This window comes from Rhodamnia argentea, chromosome 11 (assembly GCF_020921035.1).
Source record: "Rhodamnia argentea isolate NSW1041297 chromosome 11, ASM2092103v1, whole genome shotgun sequence".
In the NCBI taxonomy this organism is placed as follows: Eukaryota; Viridiplantae; Streptophyta; class Magnoliopsida; order Myrtales; family Myrtaceae; genus Rhodamnia; species Rhodamnia argentea.
Window position 1 is genome coordinate 17,098,469 of NC_063160.1, and position 17,154 is coordinate 17,115,622.

At 43.2% G+C, this 17,154-nt stretch overlaps 2 protein-coding genes across 2 annotated transcripts; both read right to left on the minus strand.

The window, feature by feature from the left end:
* Positions 1–466: 466 nt before the first annotated feature.
* LOC115757513 (UDP-glycosyltransferase 90A1-like) lies at positions 467–2,174 on the minus strand. Its single transcript, XM_030697775.2, has one exon. It carries the CDS (start codon positions 2,041–2,043, stop codon positions 571–573), a length of 1,473 nt encoding a protein of 490 aa, XP_030553635.1. The 5' UTR covers positions 2,044–2,174; the 3' UTR covers positions 467–570.
* A 2,163-nt stretch (positions 2,175–4,337) lies between these two features.
* LOC115731227 (RING-H2 finger protein ATL74-like) lies at positions 4,338–5,519 on the minus strand. Its single transcript, XM_030661868.2, has one exon. The coding sequence runs from the start codon at positions 5,379–5,381 to the stop codon at positions 4,761–4,763; it is 621 nt and encodes a 206-aa protein (XP_030517728.2). The 5' UTR covers positions 5,382–5,519; the 3' UTR covers positions 4,338–4,760.
* Positions 5,520–17,154: the final 11,635 nt, after the last annotated feature.

Here is a 17,154-nt window from a genome sequence, read left to right on the forward strand (position 1 = left end):
CATTTATTAGTGAAAACATCATTTTACTAAAATGAAAAGTTGTATGTATGTTAGCGTTTGAACTTTATCTGCGTTCATAATTAGAGGTGAGTAAGACGGATCAACCGTGCCAGGAATCGCCCAAATCAAACTAAATCGGATGGTCTAGTTATTGATTCCATAAAATTAAAACCGGTGATTTTCGATCCGATTCCTTGCTCGAGAAGGGAAACGGATCGATCACTTTTTATTTATTTTTTTATGTGTCAAGTATAAATATAATAATTCTCCGGTTTCATTAAGCCACCCAGGTATTGGTCCTTTCGATCTAAGTTTCTAATTGCTAAATAGCACCGGATGGAAACCGATTACTCATTTCCATAACTATAGTTACTTTACACAAAAATCAGTAAATAGTATTAATCATGCACGTAAGTGGTGTATTAGATATGCATGAAGAGATTGATCATATAATATCTGATTTTTCTTAAGGAAACTCGTCTCGTCCATATCAAAAGAAAAAGCGACTGATGATAGTTTAATTTTTCTCGAACATATCTTAGGTTTTTTGTTGTCCTGATCTTCGTCAGCTCAGCCTGTGGGGTCCTCCCTCTTCCCGGAAATCTCCTCTACCAGGGTCTCCAACGCCGTCCACGACGAGCCGCCCTCCTCCGCCGCCTTCCTCGCCATCGCCGCCACCTCCTTCACCTTCTTCCTCACTGCCTCTCCCCTATCCCCCTCCATCAACTCGTTCACGGCCTTCGCCAACCCTTCCCTGCTCACGAACCCCCTCACCGTCCCATCCGCCGCCTCCACCCTCAGCCCCACTCCTATCTCCTCCGCAACCATCCTCGCATTCAGAGGCTGCTCCGCCATCATCGGCCATGCCAGGATCGGCACCCCAGCGCACATGCTCTCCAGCACCGAGTTCCACCCGCAGTGGCTCAGGAACCCGTGGACGCTCTCGTGCATGAGGATGTCTCGCTGGTCTACCCACTCTCTCACAACCATCCCTCTCCCTCTAACCCTGTCTTCGAACCTGTCTTTGAACCCGCCGTCGACGTCGGCGACTATCTCTGACTCCCTACTCTTGACCACCCACAAGAAGCTCGCGCCGGATCTCTCCAGTCCGATCGCGATCTCTCGCAGCTGTGCCGCCGGCATCTCCGCCTGCGACCCGAACGCAGCGTACAGGACGCGTTCGCCGCCAGCTTGCTTCCTATCCAGCCACTCTGCCCATGTGGTCCGCACGTGAGGGTCATGTGCCACCGGCCGCTCAAGCGGGAACAGCGGCCCGATGCACCAAGCCCTCGGCACGCACTCGCTGTTCCAGTACTCCAGGAAGGCCGGCTCGAGCTCTTTGAAGCTGTTGACGACTAGGCCATTGCTCTTCCCCATCGTTACCACGGTCTTCATGACGAACTCCAACAGGGGGGTATCCTCCGTCGACGGCTGGGAGAAGTGGCGCTCGAAGTCGTTCTTGGTGACCTTGATCCACGGGAAAGCGTTCAAGGCGAAGGGCTCGTCCTCCGCCATTGGCCCTCGGAGGTGGTTCTCGACGGCGACGGCGCGGGAGACCACCATGGCATAGTTGCTTATGCCATAGAAGACCAGGCGAGGGATGCCGAACTTGGAGGCCGACTCGAGGGTCCACCACAGGAACCCGTCCGACACCATGAAGGTGGGCTGCGGGTGCAACCTCTGGAGCTCAGCCTCAAGGCTCGGCTGCAGGAGCGCGGTGGCGCTGGCGAAGGCGGGGAAGAGGGACATGGAAGGGAGCGCGTCGGTGCTCTCGACACCAGAGGGGAGACCCGAGATACCGCCTGGGAAGGGAAGGGAGACGGCGGAGGCTGGGGTGCCAGCGAGGTGGCGGGAGACGAAGGGGAGGTTGGAGGGGGTGGTGAAGACGGTGACGGCGGCAGCAAGGCTTCGGCGGAGGAGGAGTCGGGCAAGGTGGAGGATGGGGATGGTGTGGCCCTTGGACATGAAGGGGAAGAGGACGGCGTGTACGGGAGCATCGGAAGATAGTGAACCCATTTTTGGGTGCGTACATGTTCTGAACATTGAGGTGCAGGCGCAAGTTCATTATATAGAGCTTACTTGATTTTTTTTTTCTTTCTGTAATTTGGTTGCGCATCTTTTTGCCAAATTGGTAAAATCAATACTAATGTATAGGCACTCTCGATTTACACCCGTCCCGTTAAATGTCAAGTAAGATCGGTACAAGAATCACATGAATTGCAATAGTCTCATCCCGTAATTTAAGCTTTAAAATCACTTATATAATCAATAAAAACCCGATAATGGAAATGAGAAATAGACAGGAAAAGAAAATTACTTTTGGAATGGTAACTAATCCACAACCTAATCGCGTTTGATGATTTATTGCGAACGAAATTCGAAGCAACATGGCCATGGGCATGGATTATACTTGATGGATGCAGTAGGACGCTTAATATAGATTCCTACGATGTTGTTTCCCCGTCAAAGTTTCTTCTCACAAAAAAAAAGTTGAAAACCCTAGTCTCGCCTTCTTTTACGAAGTCACTTTTCCTAGCTTGCTGATCGCTCCTTACTTCCCATTTTTATACCTGTACTTTCACATAGATGCAAACGAAACTATCCAGTTATGACAACAACAAAAAATATCCCAGAGGGCACTCTCGACCCAAGCTTAAGTACGTCGATTAAGGATGTCGTATCCATTAAAAAGAATTGATTGAACCAGGAACCACCTTGACCAGATCGAATCGGCCGGTTCGGTTCGATTTGGTTCCCGAAAGAGCTGGTCCGGTTCCTAATAATTGTCGGTTCGAGTCTAGGGGTGGAACTGCTCACCGCTTGGATCGGATCGACTATTTTTTTTTATTTTGAGTTTTATTTCTTAAAAATATTTAAAGAGACCACTTAAACTGTTCATTATTACGAATATTTTTATACATATAAGACATGAATATGTATTTGAAGCACATTAGACCGCCTAGGGATCGAACTGGTATAGTCCGGCTCTCAGTTCCGAAATAGGATCGAATCGAACCGGTAACCGATCACTCCTGTTCTGTACTACATGCAACTACAAGATCAAGACAAAGCCTAGAGGAAGTTTTGCTCTCTCTCTCTCTCCCCACATACCATCTCTCTCCTCGATCTGTAGCTATCTGGTGCTCAAATATGTGGCTTAAAACTATTTGGCCGCATCATTCCATCTCGCAAAGGAGACAAAACTCCCTGCACTGGACATTGCCCTTTTCAGCCGAAAAACAGAGTTGCGCCCATCTTTCATCCTTTTCTGCGAACCGAGTTTTGTCTCCCTGCGCTGGACACTGGGAAGCCTCACACATCGCATGCCCACTTTTGTCGTTTCTTAGCCGTCTTGTTGTCGTTTGAATCATAAAAGAAAAGGCTTAAAAGCTTAAAAGCGGTGGATATCGCCTGGTTCCAAAAGCAGAAAAGGAAGGTACCCAGCACAGCACAGCACACAGCACATCCGGTGCGTACGCATGGGTCGGGGACGTTAGACAGTGCGTTACGTTTCCTAGGATAGGACTTCCCAAAAAGTTGACGAGGAACAGGAGGTCATCAGGATTGGGTTCGAACTCATGTAACGAGAAGTTTGGTTCATCGTGATGCTCATGGAAACAGACGAGCCGAGTGCAAATATCAGATGTTTAGCGTGTCCGTGAAAAGTGCCCCGCTGAGTACATAGGCGCGACGTGGGTCGTGGGACTCGAATTTGGCACCACGTTGTTGGGATCGGAATAGCCCTCCGCCGTCTGCACAACCAGTCGGCCAAGATGCTCCGGGGGCGCGACTTTTGGCTAGTTTTTGGCAAAACGAGAACACATCGTGCGGGCGGCTGTGAACTGTGTGGCCACAATTTATGGTGAGGGACAGCGACACACGGCCAAACTGCACTAACGTTGGTGGGGGCAACGGGGTTCGTGAATGTGCTTTGGTGCATATACTTCACTAGGGTTATTTTGTATCCATCTGACGGAAAAGCTCCTCTCATCAGTGACGTTGCTCCATCGCGTTGGCATAATTTCTCGTGCTTTTAATCCGCTCGATATTCATCTTCCGAACGCGATCAGCAAGAAACAGTCGAGCGCATCGAAACGTTATGCGGCAAGATGCCGTAATCGTCTTGGAACAGAACGTCGTCGCTGCGCGATGCTGTTGAAGAAAAATCATAGATTTTGGAAGGAGATATTTGTTGAGCCGAACTGGGCCCTTACATTGTTTGACGTTATTTACGTTGCGCAGCAAATAGACTATAATGTCTTGATTCAATACGAAAAATAAAGGTGGAAAGATGTTTGGAGAATGAAGTCAAGTATTAAACTTAATCTGTCCCCTTCATTTCTTAAGCCCTATTGCAACATAGACCATTGTCGTTGAAAGGGAAAAAAATGCAAAATTCCACAAGGGCTCGCCTCGTGATGTAATAGGTGTACATAAAGCGCGACATCCCGGTCCTAGAATAGGGCGTCATGACTTTTTTTTCTTTATAGATGTGTTTATGTACGATCAGGAAGATACGACCGGTGAAAATTGAATTTTTGGTTCTCGGTTTAAACGATAGCATCTATTAGGGTACAAGGCCAAGATCACAAAGGATCTTCGTCTGTAAAATTTGTGAAAAATGTCGACTCATCCATAGGAAACGACGAAAAATAGTAATCTGTACTAATCCAGTTTCTTATGAGCAGAGAGAACAACTCAAATGGTTTCTATGATCATATGCTGACACTATGATTTACCTGAAATGGAGATTTCACACATTAGGCTGGGGTATTGTTTGGAAGATCTTCAGTCTCTACTCTCAGAGCACCAATTAGATCCCCTCTCTCTCTCGATTCACTCCTGCTAATATCACTCGAGTTCATCTGACTCTCCGCTACTCCCGTGCTAACATCATCCTCGAAACGGCTACTGCCGCTAGGCCCGCACCCGCTGCTACTACTTCCCTCGGCTAGCGACCAGCCGGAGTCGGCACGGCTCCGGCAGATCGGGCAACTGGCCACCTTCAAGAGCCAAGCATCTATGCACCCCGCGTGGAAGCTGTGCCTGCAGATGGGCAGTAGCCGGCACTTGTCGCCGATCTTGAACTCCTCCAGGCAAACCACACAGCTGACAGGACTGGTGGCAACGGCCATGGTAATCGTCCCCTCCTGGTCCTCATCATAATGTCCGGCCTCGAAGTTGAAGCAGGGAAGCTTCTCGACGTCGCCAACGGACATGCTCGTGCTCCCTGCACTGGCTCGATCGGCAAGAGCGCGGTTAGCGGCTTGACCGGCACGGCTGAGTCCGCTCATTCTGAAGCCCCACTCAACGATGCACACGTGGAACAAGACCACGATCACAATGCCCACGAACAGGAGGATTATCAGTACGGTGACCATAATTTCGGCCCCGATCTCGGACCTCGTTCACGGAATCCACGAGAATTGAGCAATGAGATATGATGAGAAGAACTAATGAGCGACTTGGAACACGCGTTCTCGGAGTGGTTCTTCGTTTACCTAGAGACGAAAGTGAAGGACAAGGAGCTAGCCAACCGACCGTTTGACATATTAAGGATGGGATGAATTTAATAATGGTTTATGGTGTGGTGGAGTTGGTAACGAATTACGTAATTTCTATCGGTGGTGTCAAAAAAGCCCATGCCAGATAGCCCGGCCCGGCCCGGCCCGAAAATTCACTTAATTTTCGGGCCAGAATTCACTTAATTTGGTACTTTGGCCCAACCAGCCCGTTGCCTGACTTTTTTTAATACCAATATTTTCTTTTTAATTTATTTTATTTTTATTCTTTCATTTGATGGTTTGTTAATTGATTTTGATTCCAAAAAACAGAAGAAAAAAAAAGAATTAAACTAGAATCCGGCCTGACCCAACCCGGCCCGTTGACACCCCTAATTTCTATGCAGGAAAGAGAACAATATGGTTTAAATGTTATTTTGAGATATTATTGCATTATTACATAATACGTAGTAAATCGAATCCGGACCACTGAAAATGGTGGGTACCACTAGATTTAACAGTGTAGATTCGTGTTAATATGCGTACTAGGCTCAATGAATGAATTATTTTTTTGATATATTTTGGCCTTTCGGCCTTTGAGGTCATGCGCATCTCGTGTAGGGAATATCGAATGCGTTTGTATCCCGAAAAAAAAAAAAAGAAGAGAGAGAGATCATTTTATATATGATGCTATTAAGGGAAGAATCCTAGAAATTAATGTAGTGTCAATGGTAAGATCACCCTATCGATAGCTTATACCAAATAACACGCGAGCCTAGGATTGAGTTGTAACATAAACCTTGACCTTACTAATGCTAACATGAAAGGGGGAAAAGGGTATTGATTTTGGATCGATTGTTGAATTGCTCCGCAAAGCAATATTATTAACTCAATTAGCTGCTCTTGACAACTACAGAAATTGGAGTGCCTCAAAAATGTCCATCAAGTAAAATAATCACCTTACCCGAAAAAATCAAAGTGGGTAGTTCTAATTCGATAAAGAAAATGCATTTTGAGATATCTCATATTATCAAACTTAATGCAATTTTTTGGGCAACGCCATGCCGGGTCGTAATGCCGGAGGGCCATACTTTTTGGTGCGGAGTACATGTTTTCACCGGGCTCAAGCGTCTTACACTCGAGGCCGGGACGATCTCTCCCTTGGGGTGTTAATGCAATCGAGTCTAAGGAAACACATGAAAATGTAGAAAAGAAGAATTTTGGAACGAATAAATTGTGATTTCTCTATTCCTTCTATCGTTTACTAGGCTATAAGCACACTTATAAACAGATAAGAGAACCAATCTTAATTGACCTACAAATCATGGGATATACATAGAAACACGGGATATACATAGAAATAGTATAAAATAAAAAGAACTCTTCCTATTTTGAAGAATAATAGATAGCTCACGCTAATAGAAAAAGCCCTATGTCCTTTGCCGAGGTCTAATCAGAAGTCTCTCATGAAGTATGATTAACTTGATTGTTTAGGACCGTAGTAATTTGTAGATGGTCGCTCGATTGGGTTCATGGAGTGGAGAAACAAAAGACCTTACGAGCCAACGGTGACAATTCGCAAAGTATGTTTATCATTAAGGTACATTTCTTAATGAATGACCAAATCCCACTTATTGTGCACCTCTTCAATATATTGATAGCCTCCTCAATTACATGACACTAAGTCACCAACCGTGTTGACCCGAAATAAACAGTTGGTTCGTCTACAACTAATCCCAGTAAAAATGAGGAAGACCCGCCACTTCACACCCGTCTAGCGTGCCAAATGAAACATGGATATAAGATGGAAAATGCTTGTATTTTTGCTGGACAAACCCATCTTCTCAAATTAAAATATGGGATTTTAAGTAGTTTCGGGGACTCCGATGGAGCCTATGACCTCATGTCATTCCATCGAATGTCCTAGTCAAAGGAAAACTTAATAGGGAGATTAATGTGGATAATTACAAAAGGAGTCCTCAAGAAAGACTGCACTAGCAAATTGTCATGAGGTTGAGGATTGAATTTTGAAATATTTTAGATTGAATTAGCATCTTCAAAACAGGTTTAGAACTTTTTTAATAATAATTTCGAAGTTAGTGTCACTTATTTGGCAAATCTAAAGTATATTTTAGTCAACAACGGCCACTCTTCTCTCTTTGAAAGCGTGGTGAAATTCTTAATAGTTATTGTAATAATCTTGTTAACAAGTGCTTTCAAGATACTTGTTAACCCTAAGGCTCCGTTTGTTTAGCAAAAAATTTGACGTTTTTGAAAAGTATTTTCCTCAAAATCATAAAATGACAAAAAAAAATTATAATTGGCTAATATTTGAAAATGAATTAGAAATTAGTTTCTATCGTTTAAAAAGGAAAATAATTTTAGTCACTAATAACTTGAGCACGGGTAGTTGGGGAATCGCGCACAAGTACTCGGGGTTTGGGGCCCGACCTATGTGGACCTAGGCCTGGCTTGATTGACTCATGGTTGGACGCGGGGGATCAAGGCTTGAGACCTTGGTGTCCATGCCCGGCTTCCCGGCACTCAAGGCCCTAGTAGCGCCGGAGACCACGGATACTTGCCCGAATCCTTGAGGCTAGGGCTCGCGTCCATCGAAGTAGGGCCAAGTTCGTGGAGTTCGAGCTCGCCTCGATGGACACATGCCCGAGCATCGAGGATTCGGGCAAGGGCACCGGGGCCCCCCACTTGGCTTCAATGGTTGTGGCTCCGGGGTTCTAAGCCCAACCTTCATGGATCCGAGCTTAGGTGTCAAGGACTTGAGCACAAACACGTGGTCCTAAAGCCTTCACATTGGGGACTTGGGCATGAGTACCGAGGTCCCGAGCCTAGTCTTGCATTGACATCTCGAATTTTAATCATCTTTTTTTCGATTTATTTTTTTTGAAAATTCATAAAAAAAATTCACAAAAATTAGAAAATTGTAAAATCAACTTTGGTAGCCTTGGCCAAGCTCAAGGAACCATTTTTGATCAAAAAATAATTTTTCATATTTTTCGCATTTTTTGATATTTTTCAGAAAATAGGAAAATACCCAAAAATCAAGAAAAATACCATTCAGGTCACAAAAATACAGAAAATAGTCAACATTTTTCTTTTAATTTCATTTTCATTTTGACCTCTTGAAGTTTGAAAATTCCATTTCGGATTTGTGTGTTCCTTCACAAATGCACCCACCAATTAGACATAAAAATACCATTTGGGGTCATTTTATTTTTTTTCTTCATTATTAAGGTTGTGACATGATTTTCTGGTATTCCATTTACATTCTGATCCAATTGACCTTAATTTGCTCAATTTTGGCATTAGGGACTTAATTGCACATAAAATTCCTTCATTTTAGTCCCTAGAAGGCCAAATTCAAAATTAAATCTCACTAAGAGGCACCCATGGAACTCTATGACCCCTAGCCTATAGTTTTTGACCTTCTGAATCTAATGGTAGGCTCAATTGAGGTTAATTCCTTCATTAAGGACTCCAATTTTGTAAAAACCAATTTCGGATCCTACTCAATATTTGGGGTTTTCATTCAATTCATGGGGTATTTTTCACGAAAATCTCATTTTCAGAGGTAATCCATGATGGGGAAGCGATTTGTGGCATCAATTTCGTAAAAAATGTCAATTGCTACTTCGATTTTGCTTTTTGACGAACCGGGTCGCCGGGTCGGGCGGATCCGACCCGGTGACCCGGCACTGTTCATCGTCTCTCCAAAGTGTCACCGGCGCAAGATAGAGCAGGGAGGCCGTTTTCTTGAACGGTTTTCTTCAACGAAAAGCTTCTAGAAGATTCGAGAAGGGGGGGGCAGTTAGAAGAGAGCACGAGGATTAACAAAAGAGGATGGGGGTGCTCGCAAACAAAAGGGGGAAGGAGGATTTAAAAAAAAAAGGGAGAAAACTTCACAGAAGGGAGAGCAGGAGTCTTGGAGACGAAAGCGAGTAGAGGATTAGCGGAGAATTCGTGGTCATTGCATCAGAGGTTGAAGCTCATCGCCGTCGCATCTCAGATCAACTTCGACGCAAAAGGTGAGCTCGATTTCTTCTGTTAACTTTCCGGTGAGTACTGTGAGCTCACGATTTTTAGTCGTTTCTTCCATGTCGAGTCGGAACGAGGCGTCATCTCGAGTAATCTGAGGTAATGTAGTGCAGATATAAGCTCGGTTTCGATGGATCTAGCTTAAGATTGGTGTAGGTTCAGCTTTGATAGGTGTATAGCACCTGTTCGATAAAATGTCTCTGTGAATCCGAGCATATCGATCCGAACCATAGACCTGCAATCTCGTTTAGTCGTATGTTACACACTTCCATTTACACCTGAAGACACTTCCTGAACTCAGATTTCTCTTTTGTATGCATTGATGTGGTCAAAAACCGTACATCAAACCTGCATACATACCTCGCCGGAGTCTCGCGCCGGAAATTGTTAGCGATTGATTCTGAACTTGTAAGGATGACCAGGTGAGTTTCCTGAACCATTTTTGATGTGGATTATATGCTTAAGTCTCAGATTGGATGATCGGTAGTCGGTGTATATTCGCTCGCCGGAAGTTGCAGGTTCGGTCGGATATTGGATGCCGTTTTAGTGTAGTTCGTGTTAGTCATTCGCGTTAAACTTGAAATATGTTGATGTAGGTTAGCGTCGGAATCATTTGGAAAGAAAATCGTGACATTTCGGACGAGTTTGGGCGTCGGAACCAAGTTCCGGCGAGGCGCCGGCGAGGTTCACCGGCGCCGATCGTCTTCTCAGGCTGGCTTGTTGACCGGTCAACGAAAGTTGACCCGGTCAACGTTAGGTGTCGCCGACGTGGCGACACGTGGCAGCCACGTCGGCGAGTCAGTTACAACAAAATGAAAATGATCCGACGGCTCATAGGGACGCCACGTGTCGGAATCTCTGATTTTCGAAAATAAAATTCATTTTTAAATATATTCCATTTTCGAAAAATAAAAAATATTTTGTGATCGCGTGGCCCAGGTTTGGCCACGCGTACCATTCCGATCGTTGGATCAAGTTTTTTTCGAAAATGCAAATAATAAATAAAAATCATTTTCAGAAAATAAAAATAGCTAGATCGGACGGTCACGGTTTATTCACTCCTTTTATCTGGACCGTCGATCTTAGTAATCGGATTGTGCGGTGGAGATTAAGTCTCCCTTTGATCCGGACCGTTGATTCTATTTGTGTGATCCAGCCGTCAGATTCAATCTGTGACGTTGTTTCTTTTGGGGCGGGATTTTTGAAATTCCGCGCGCGCGTCGCTCGAGCGACGCCGTTTTGGGCAATCCCGGTTCGGGTGTTGGCCCGGACCGGGCGGATCGGTCCATGGACCGTTGGCCCGTTGACGGGTTGACCGGTCAAAAAAAAAATTTCGAAAATCATTTAAAAATCCAAAAATTAGGAAAAATTATAGAAAATTCCCAAAAAATCCCAAAATTCTCAAAATTGAGGAATGGCCACAATCAACTGGCCAATCCTATTTTGATTTCTCCTCCGATCTTTCAAAAATGACAATTTTACCTTTTGTAATTTGTCTCAAAAATTCTGTGGACTTCAAAAATGTCGAAAATTAGGAAATGGGTTGGGTGGCCAATCCTATTTTTAACTTTTTCATCTTTTTGGAATTGCTATCTTCTCAAAATTACGATTTTGCCCCTCATGGAATCACTTCAAATCTATCTCCTCTTCTATTTTGAATATCCCTTCCCTTCTAAATTAATATAATAATTGTGATTGCTAGGATAGTACTCATGCTGAATTCCTAGATTTAAGATTCGTACCCACTCATGCATGAAATCGAGGGTTAGGAAATTGTCAACTTAGGTCAAAGGGCGTCATTCGATAGTTGGCGTAACTAAGTCCGATCCCATTTCTCGGTTTCTGGATCGAATGAAGCTCCCAACTATTCGATAGGGTTTCCAATTGTACCTTAAAAACGATTGGTGGCGACTCGAGGCATGCACACGTAGCACATGTCACTAGACCGCCCGAAAGGTCGACCGATTTTATCGTTGCGATTTGTACGGGCCTTGGGAGGGGCCGTCGAAGGTTCCCGACGGAATGGCACCCATTAGCCTCTCCCCAGGGAGGGGAAAGGGGACAGTGGGCATAAGAACCTAAGAGTCTCGAGTCCAACCTCATTGGACAAGGCCTTTGGGTGAGCCCTATGGGTCATGACTTGAGGAGTTGAGCATGGGTATCGAAGTCTCATGCTCAATTGTGGTGGACCTACACTCGAGCTTAAGGAACTAGGCACATGCATTGAGGTCCTCCCAGCTTGGCCTATTTAGACCAAGGCCTAGCATTGCTAGAGTTGTCAATATGGGTCCATGACCCATTTTGTGACTTATAGTTTGTGTAAAATAAGTTGCATATGAGTTGTAAGTTTTTGAAGGGCCTAATAAAAATGGGTATAAAAAGTTAAAATTGAATCAAATGGGTGAAAAGTGGGTCGTATGGGTTCAACTGTATGACCCATTTTTTACCCATTAAGTCATCGGTTGAGTTGAGTCATCATGACAAGAACTCAAATTGTAAATGGGCCTTAAGTATATTAGTTTATATTTTTTTAATTTTTTTATAAGTAAAAGAAAGAAAGAAAAATAAAATTAAAAATATAAAAATTGTTGGAATGTTGTCTCCGCTGGTCCACTCTGTTCGCCGTCGTCACATCGGTCGCCATCGTCACCCTTCGGTCGCCACCATATTCAAAGGGCAAAAAGGAAAAGAAAATAGCAACTAAAAATAAAAGGGGAAAAGCCACCAAAAACTCCAAACTATATCTTTTGTGACACATTTACCATATATTTTTTTTTGTGTACACAAAAATCCCAAACTTTTATCCATGTGACACTTTAAATTACCCCAAATTAAAGGGACAACTTTACCCATATTTTTGTGACACTAAAAATCTTAAACTTATATCTTATGACACATTTACCTCAAATTTTAGGGCAAATATGTCACAAGCCTACAAGTTTGGGATTTTTTGTGTCACAAAAAAATAATTTTAGGTAAATGTGTCACATTGATATAAGTTTGAAATTTTTGTGTCATAAAAAAATGTTTGGGATAAATATGTCATATTGGTACAAATTTAGGGTTCTTGGTGTCACAAAAAAAGTTCAAGATAAATGTGTCACAATGGGCATAGTTTAGGATTTTTTGTGGTATTTTTCCAAAATAAAAACTAGAAAAATAGTTTTTTATTAAATAATAAAAATGTTTATTTTTCAAATTATGAAAATTTTTCTCTAGATTAGTATAGCATAAAAGCATTTTAGCAATATCATGTTTTACATAAATTATAAGAAACAAATATTCCAAGATCCGGTTAAATATATAAATATTTAAGTAATACAGGTCGTGTCGGATATCGATCGATTCATTTCGATCCAACCCACTCGTTTGACACCTCTAACATTAACGGACTCGAGCCCACCGCCAAACTCGAGTGTTGGGGTAACCTTCACTATAAGTTCATTATCAATACATTGATACCAACGAATGAAATAAGAATAATTAAACGAGTTTGCTTTTTTCCCGCTTCTCAAATCTCGATAATCGAGATGCATCGAAGCGATTTCACGTCCAAAAAGAATTCATCCATTTCGGTTATCTCGAGTGATCAACGGGCCAATTAATTAATGCTCCTCGGTTTCTAGGCGGTCGGGAATTCAGGCACGGTCGCCGAGTTGCGCCCCACGTTGACCGCGCAACCGCAACAGCTACTTGGCGCCGGAGGGGCAATTGCGTCATATCGGACCGCTCTCCGCTCGAAACCACGATTTTGCCACGAACGGAAACGGACCGAGAATGAACAGACAGATAACGAGAAAAAATTCTGACCCAGAAAAAAAAAGATAACGAGAAAAAGGAGAAGGAGGAAAGTCGCGCGTGAGGAAGAGATGCCCACGCGCTCCTCGAACAGCCGCGCCAAGCCTGTCCCCGGTGGTTGCCCGACACGTGTCCTCTCGTCGTCGAGCGGTTTGACCGAGAGCATCCTCCAAATGATGCACCCGGTCGTACCAGATTTTTTCACTCGCAACAAAAGCATGCACTCCTTTGTTTCAAAACGGTATCATGTTGAAAGTGATTAGTTTTTGGGATTCTACAATAAGATGTGATTTTGTAATTATTCTCACTTGCGAGGAGCAAAAATTTTATCTTGTGAAGAAGGGAAAATATATATATTTTTTTTCATCGCCACCCTTCTTTACTCTCGATTTTGCATGTCTCTATTTGCTTCACCTTGTCGATTTTCTTAGAAACGATGCATAAAATTACTATTGTTGCAATCTAGCTCAAAATTAAGACATAATCGAGTCAAGTTGATGCGTTTCAGTACTTGAGCTTGACTCGATTTAAATGTTCAAGACTCGATATTCATTTGTGTCGGGACGTGGTTTATACTTCTTATTGATAGAAAGGCATGTGTCATTGATAGTTTGGTTTCGAGCTCGTGAAATAAATATTATTATATATGCTCTTTTTCACTTGTAATTGAGTGATATAACAATATGTATGATATGTTATTATAGTAAAATCCTCTATTGGATGTAGTCTTAGTTTAAGGGTGAACTAGAATAAAAAACCTCGAGTCACGATTTTTCTTTCTAGCTACACTTTATTTCATTGTGATTGTGTGCCGAATTCTAATAATTTGAAACTCAATTGCGACTTGTATATCTAATTAAAATTAAAATTCAAATTAATTTTTGATGAGCTCAGGTTGGACTTTTTTTTGGTTGAAAGCTTGGGTTGGCCTTGACTAACTCAATTAGTTGATAAGTTTTATTCAAAACATGAATTAAGCTTGAATTCAAGTTGTAAGCCATGTAATTAAGATGTCCAAAATACAAGTGTTTGATTTGAACTTCGAAGAATTGAGCTAAGTTTGAGGTATTCGCGAGTCAAGCTCCAGCAGTTTAATTTATTTACCTCGCCTCAAAGTAAAAAATCTAATGATCGCTCGTATGTTTTTTTTTTTTTTTACTTTCAGTGATACGATCCGTAATCTTTATGCCTTAATTTTAATTGCACGACCTATCTATGATTCGCAACTCATGATATCATTATTTCAGTTTACCCTCTCTGACCAGCCGAAAAAGGAAAAAGAATATGATCAAACATGGAAGAATATCGTTAGCCCTCGTCATGGCCACGCATGGAGCATTAGCCGGTTGACTTAGGATAATTAGTTACGAAAATCTGATCCTAACATTTTACTTTTTATCTAACAGACTTTATAACTGAAAATATGACACGTGGTTAATATAGAAGAACATGGTCGGAATTGTTATCGTTGTTAGAGATATCAAACAAGCGAGTTGGCTCGGATTTGGGTAGGATCGAAAATGACCCGACCCATATCGATCCATTTTTATGCGGTACAAATCTAATAACAATACTTGCCCTAACCGATATGCGACTTCACCCATATTACTTAAACACTTCTATGTTTGACCAAATCATGAAACACTCATTTCTTATAATTTGTTAAAAAAATTGCTAAAGCATTTTCATCCTATACAAGTCTAGTGAGTTTTTCTTTTATAATTTCTTAAAGAAACCTTGTTTTTTTTACTTTATTTTGTATTTTATTTTTCCTTTTTGTCCCTCCGAAGTCCGTCGACCAGCGACATTCTACTTCTTTGAACATTTTTTATATTTTTTAATTTTAGTTTTAACTTTATTTCTTTATTCTACTTATAAAAATAAAATAAAAAATAAAAAAATATTTGTGAATGAGTTGAGTTTGTCTAGCTAAATGGGTTGTAAATAGATTCAACGGAAAATTCCGTTTAAAGGCCCGAAGTCATCTTATTTTTTCAAATAAAGGTTTCAATTGAATATCGTTTCAATTAAGGGTCTGAAGCGGTATAATGGGAGAGCTTTCCCAAGAGACTTTAGGACTCTAAAGTCAAAGCCGAAAGCCCAAAGCAGGTGGAGACCTGCCTTGAACTTTGAGCATTTTTGGAAGGCTGGTTTCAAGGTAATTATTGATTTTTTTTCCCAAATTGCCCCCACGGATAATTATTTGTTCCACTTTTGCCCTAAAAAATCGTTCATCTTCTTCCTAACGCCCAAGCATCGTCCTACTTACTGGTTCTCATTCAAGGTGAGCTCATCTTCTTCCCAAAGCCCAAAACTTGGGTTGAGATTGAGGGTCACGGTGGCCGTCAAGCCGCTCTTAGCCGGAGATGTTGTCTTTGTCGATTTCTTTGTGAGTCGAGGTCGAGATCGAGCATTGAGCGACCCAAATCTGGTTCTTTGACCATAGATCTGCGACCTCGGAGTCCCTCACTTGGCGTCGCGCATACATGGCGTCGCCTCATGGCGTCGCGCATCCGCGGCGTCGCCTCACCCGAGGTCGCGTGACTCCGGCATCTCATCCCTCAAGGTCGATCTACCCCGATGGCCCTCACTTGGGGTCGCGATGGGTTTCGTGAAACTTCTCCGACCTTCGTCGCCTGGGCTTCGCGAAAATTGTTTGACATTCGTCGCCCGGGCTTCGCCGAGCTTCAACAAGAGTTGCGACAAGCTCCGTGGCTTCGCGTGGCGGGCGGTCGCTTCCGGCCAACAATTGGCTGCCTCGGTGTTTCTCTTGCCATGCTTGCCTTCGGTTTATTTTTTATTTTATTATTTCAAAGTTGCTTTGCAAAATATACATAAAAATGGGCTATCCCAACACCATTAACTTTCACCAAATACACTTTCGCTCAAATATCCTTGGGAAAATGACTTTGCATTTACCTAAAGTGGTCCCAAACGCACCCAACGTGTTTCAAATAAGGGCTTAAAATGACTATAGAATTTCAAAAAAAGGGTTTAGACTAAAAGGTATTTGCGTCATTTTATATTTTGATTTTATATTTATTTTTTTCTCTATTTTATCTTTTTTCTGTTTTTAAAAAAAATTTTAAAAAAGAGCCGCACACGGGAGGGCTGATGGGTTCCACTTCACTGTCCTCCGTTGATGAACAGATCCGCCTGTGGCGCCGGCCCACCGCTGGTGCGGGGATGGCGGCAAAGGCCGGTAGGTTCCACTTCTCCGTCCTCCGCCTCTTCGCCGAGTCCTCTATCGACGAACAGATCCGCCAAGTCCCCACGGTCAACTTCAAGAATCATCCCCGCTTCGCTGGGCCCCGTCTCCCCCCGATTCCAACACTATCGCCCCTTGCTCATCTCCGATCCCCGACGTCGAGAAGGAGCAAATCAAAGCCCTCGTTGTCCTCTGATGCTATCCTCGTTGGTCCGAATCTAGAGCAAGCTCAGCGAAACCCTAGCAGTGAACAGCAAGCGCGATTTCCCTAGGCTGTGGCCTGCCCTAATCTTGTGTCCGATCTCCAGAAGGAGCAAATCAAAACCCTATGCTCCTCCCCTCTCCGCAGGCCCTAGCCTCTGACGAATCACCCAACCGTTGATGCAAGTCACTTGCCCTCCACAGTTGTCAAACTATCCTCCTCTCTTTCCATCGTATTTTAACACATTTGCTCTTGCCACCCCCCTCCCCCGTGATGGTGGGGCGGTGGCCAAGGCAGGAGGGGCAGCCCTCTTGTCCCTCGGTGTTGCTTGATTATTTTATTTTTTTTTAAATTTTATTAATTTTTAAGGAATCAAAAAAGAAAAATCCGCT

Excerpts from the sequence above, each read along its gene's own strand:
- LOC115757513 (XM_030697775.2), bottom strand. The coding sequence starts at position 2,043 with ATGTTCAGAACATGTACGCACCCAAAAATGGGTTCACTATCTTCCGAT.
- LOC115731227 (XM_030661868.2), bottom strand. The coding sequence starts at position 5,381 with ATGGTCACCGTACTGATAATCCTCCTGTTCGTGGGCATTGTGATCGTG.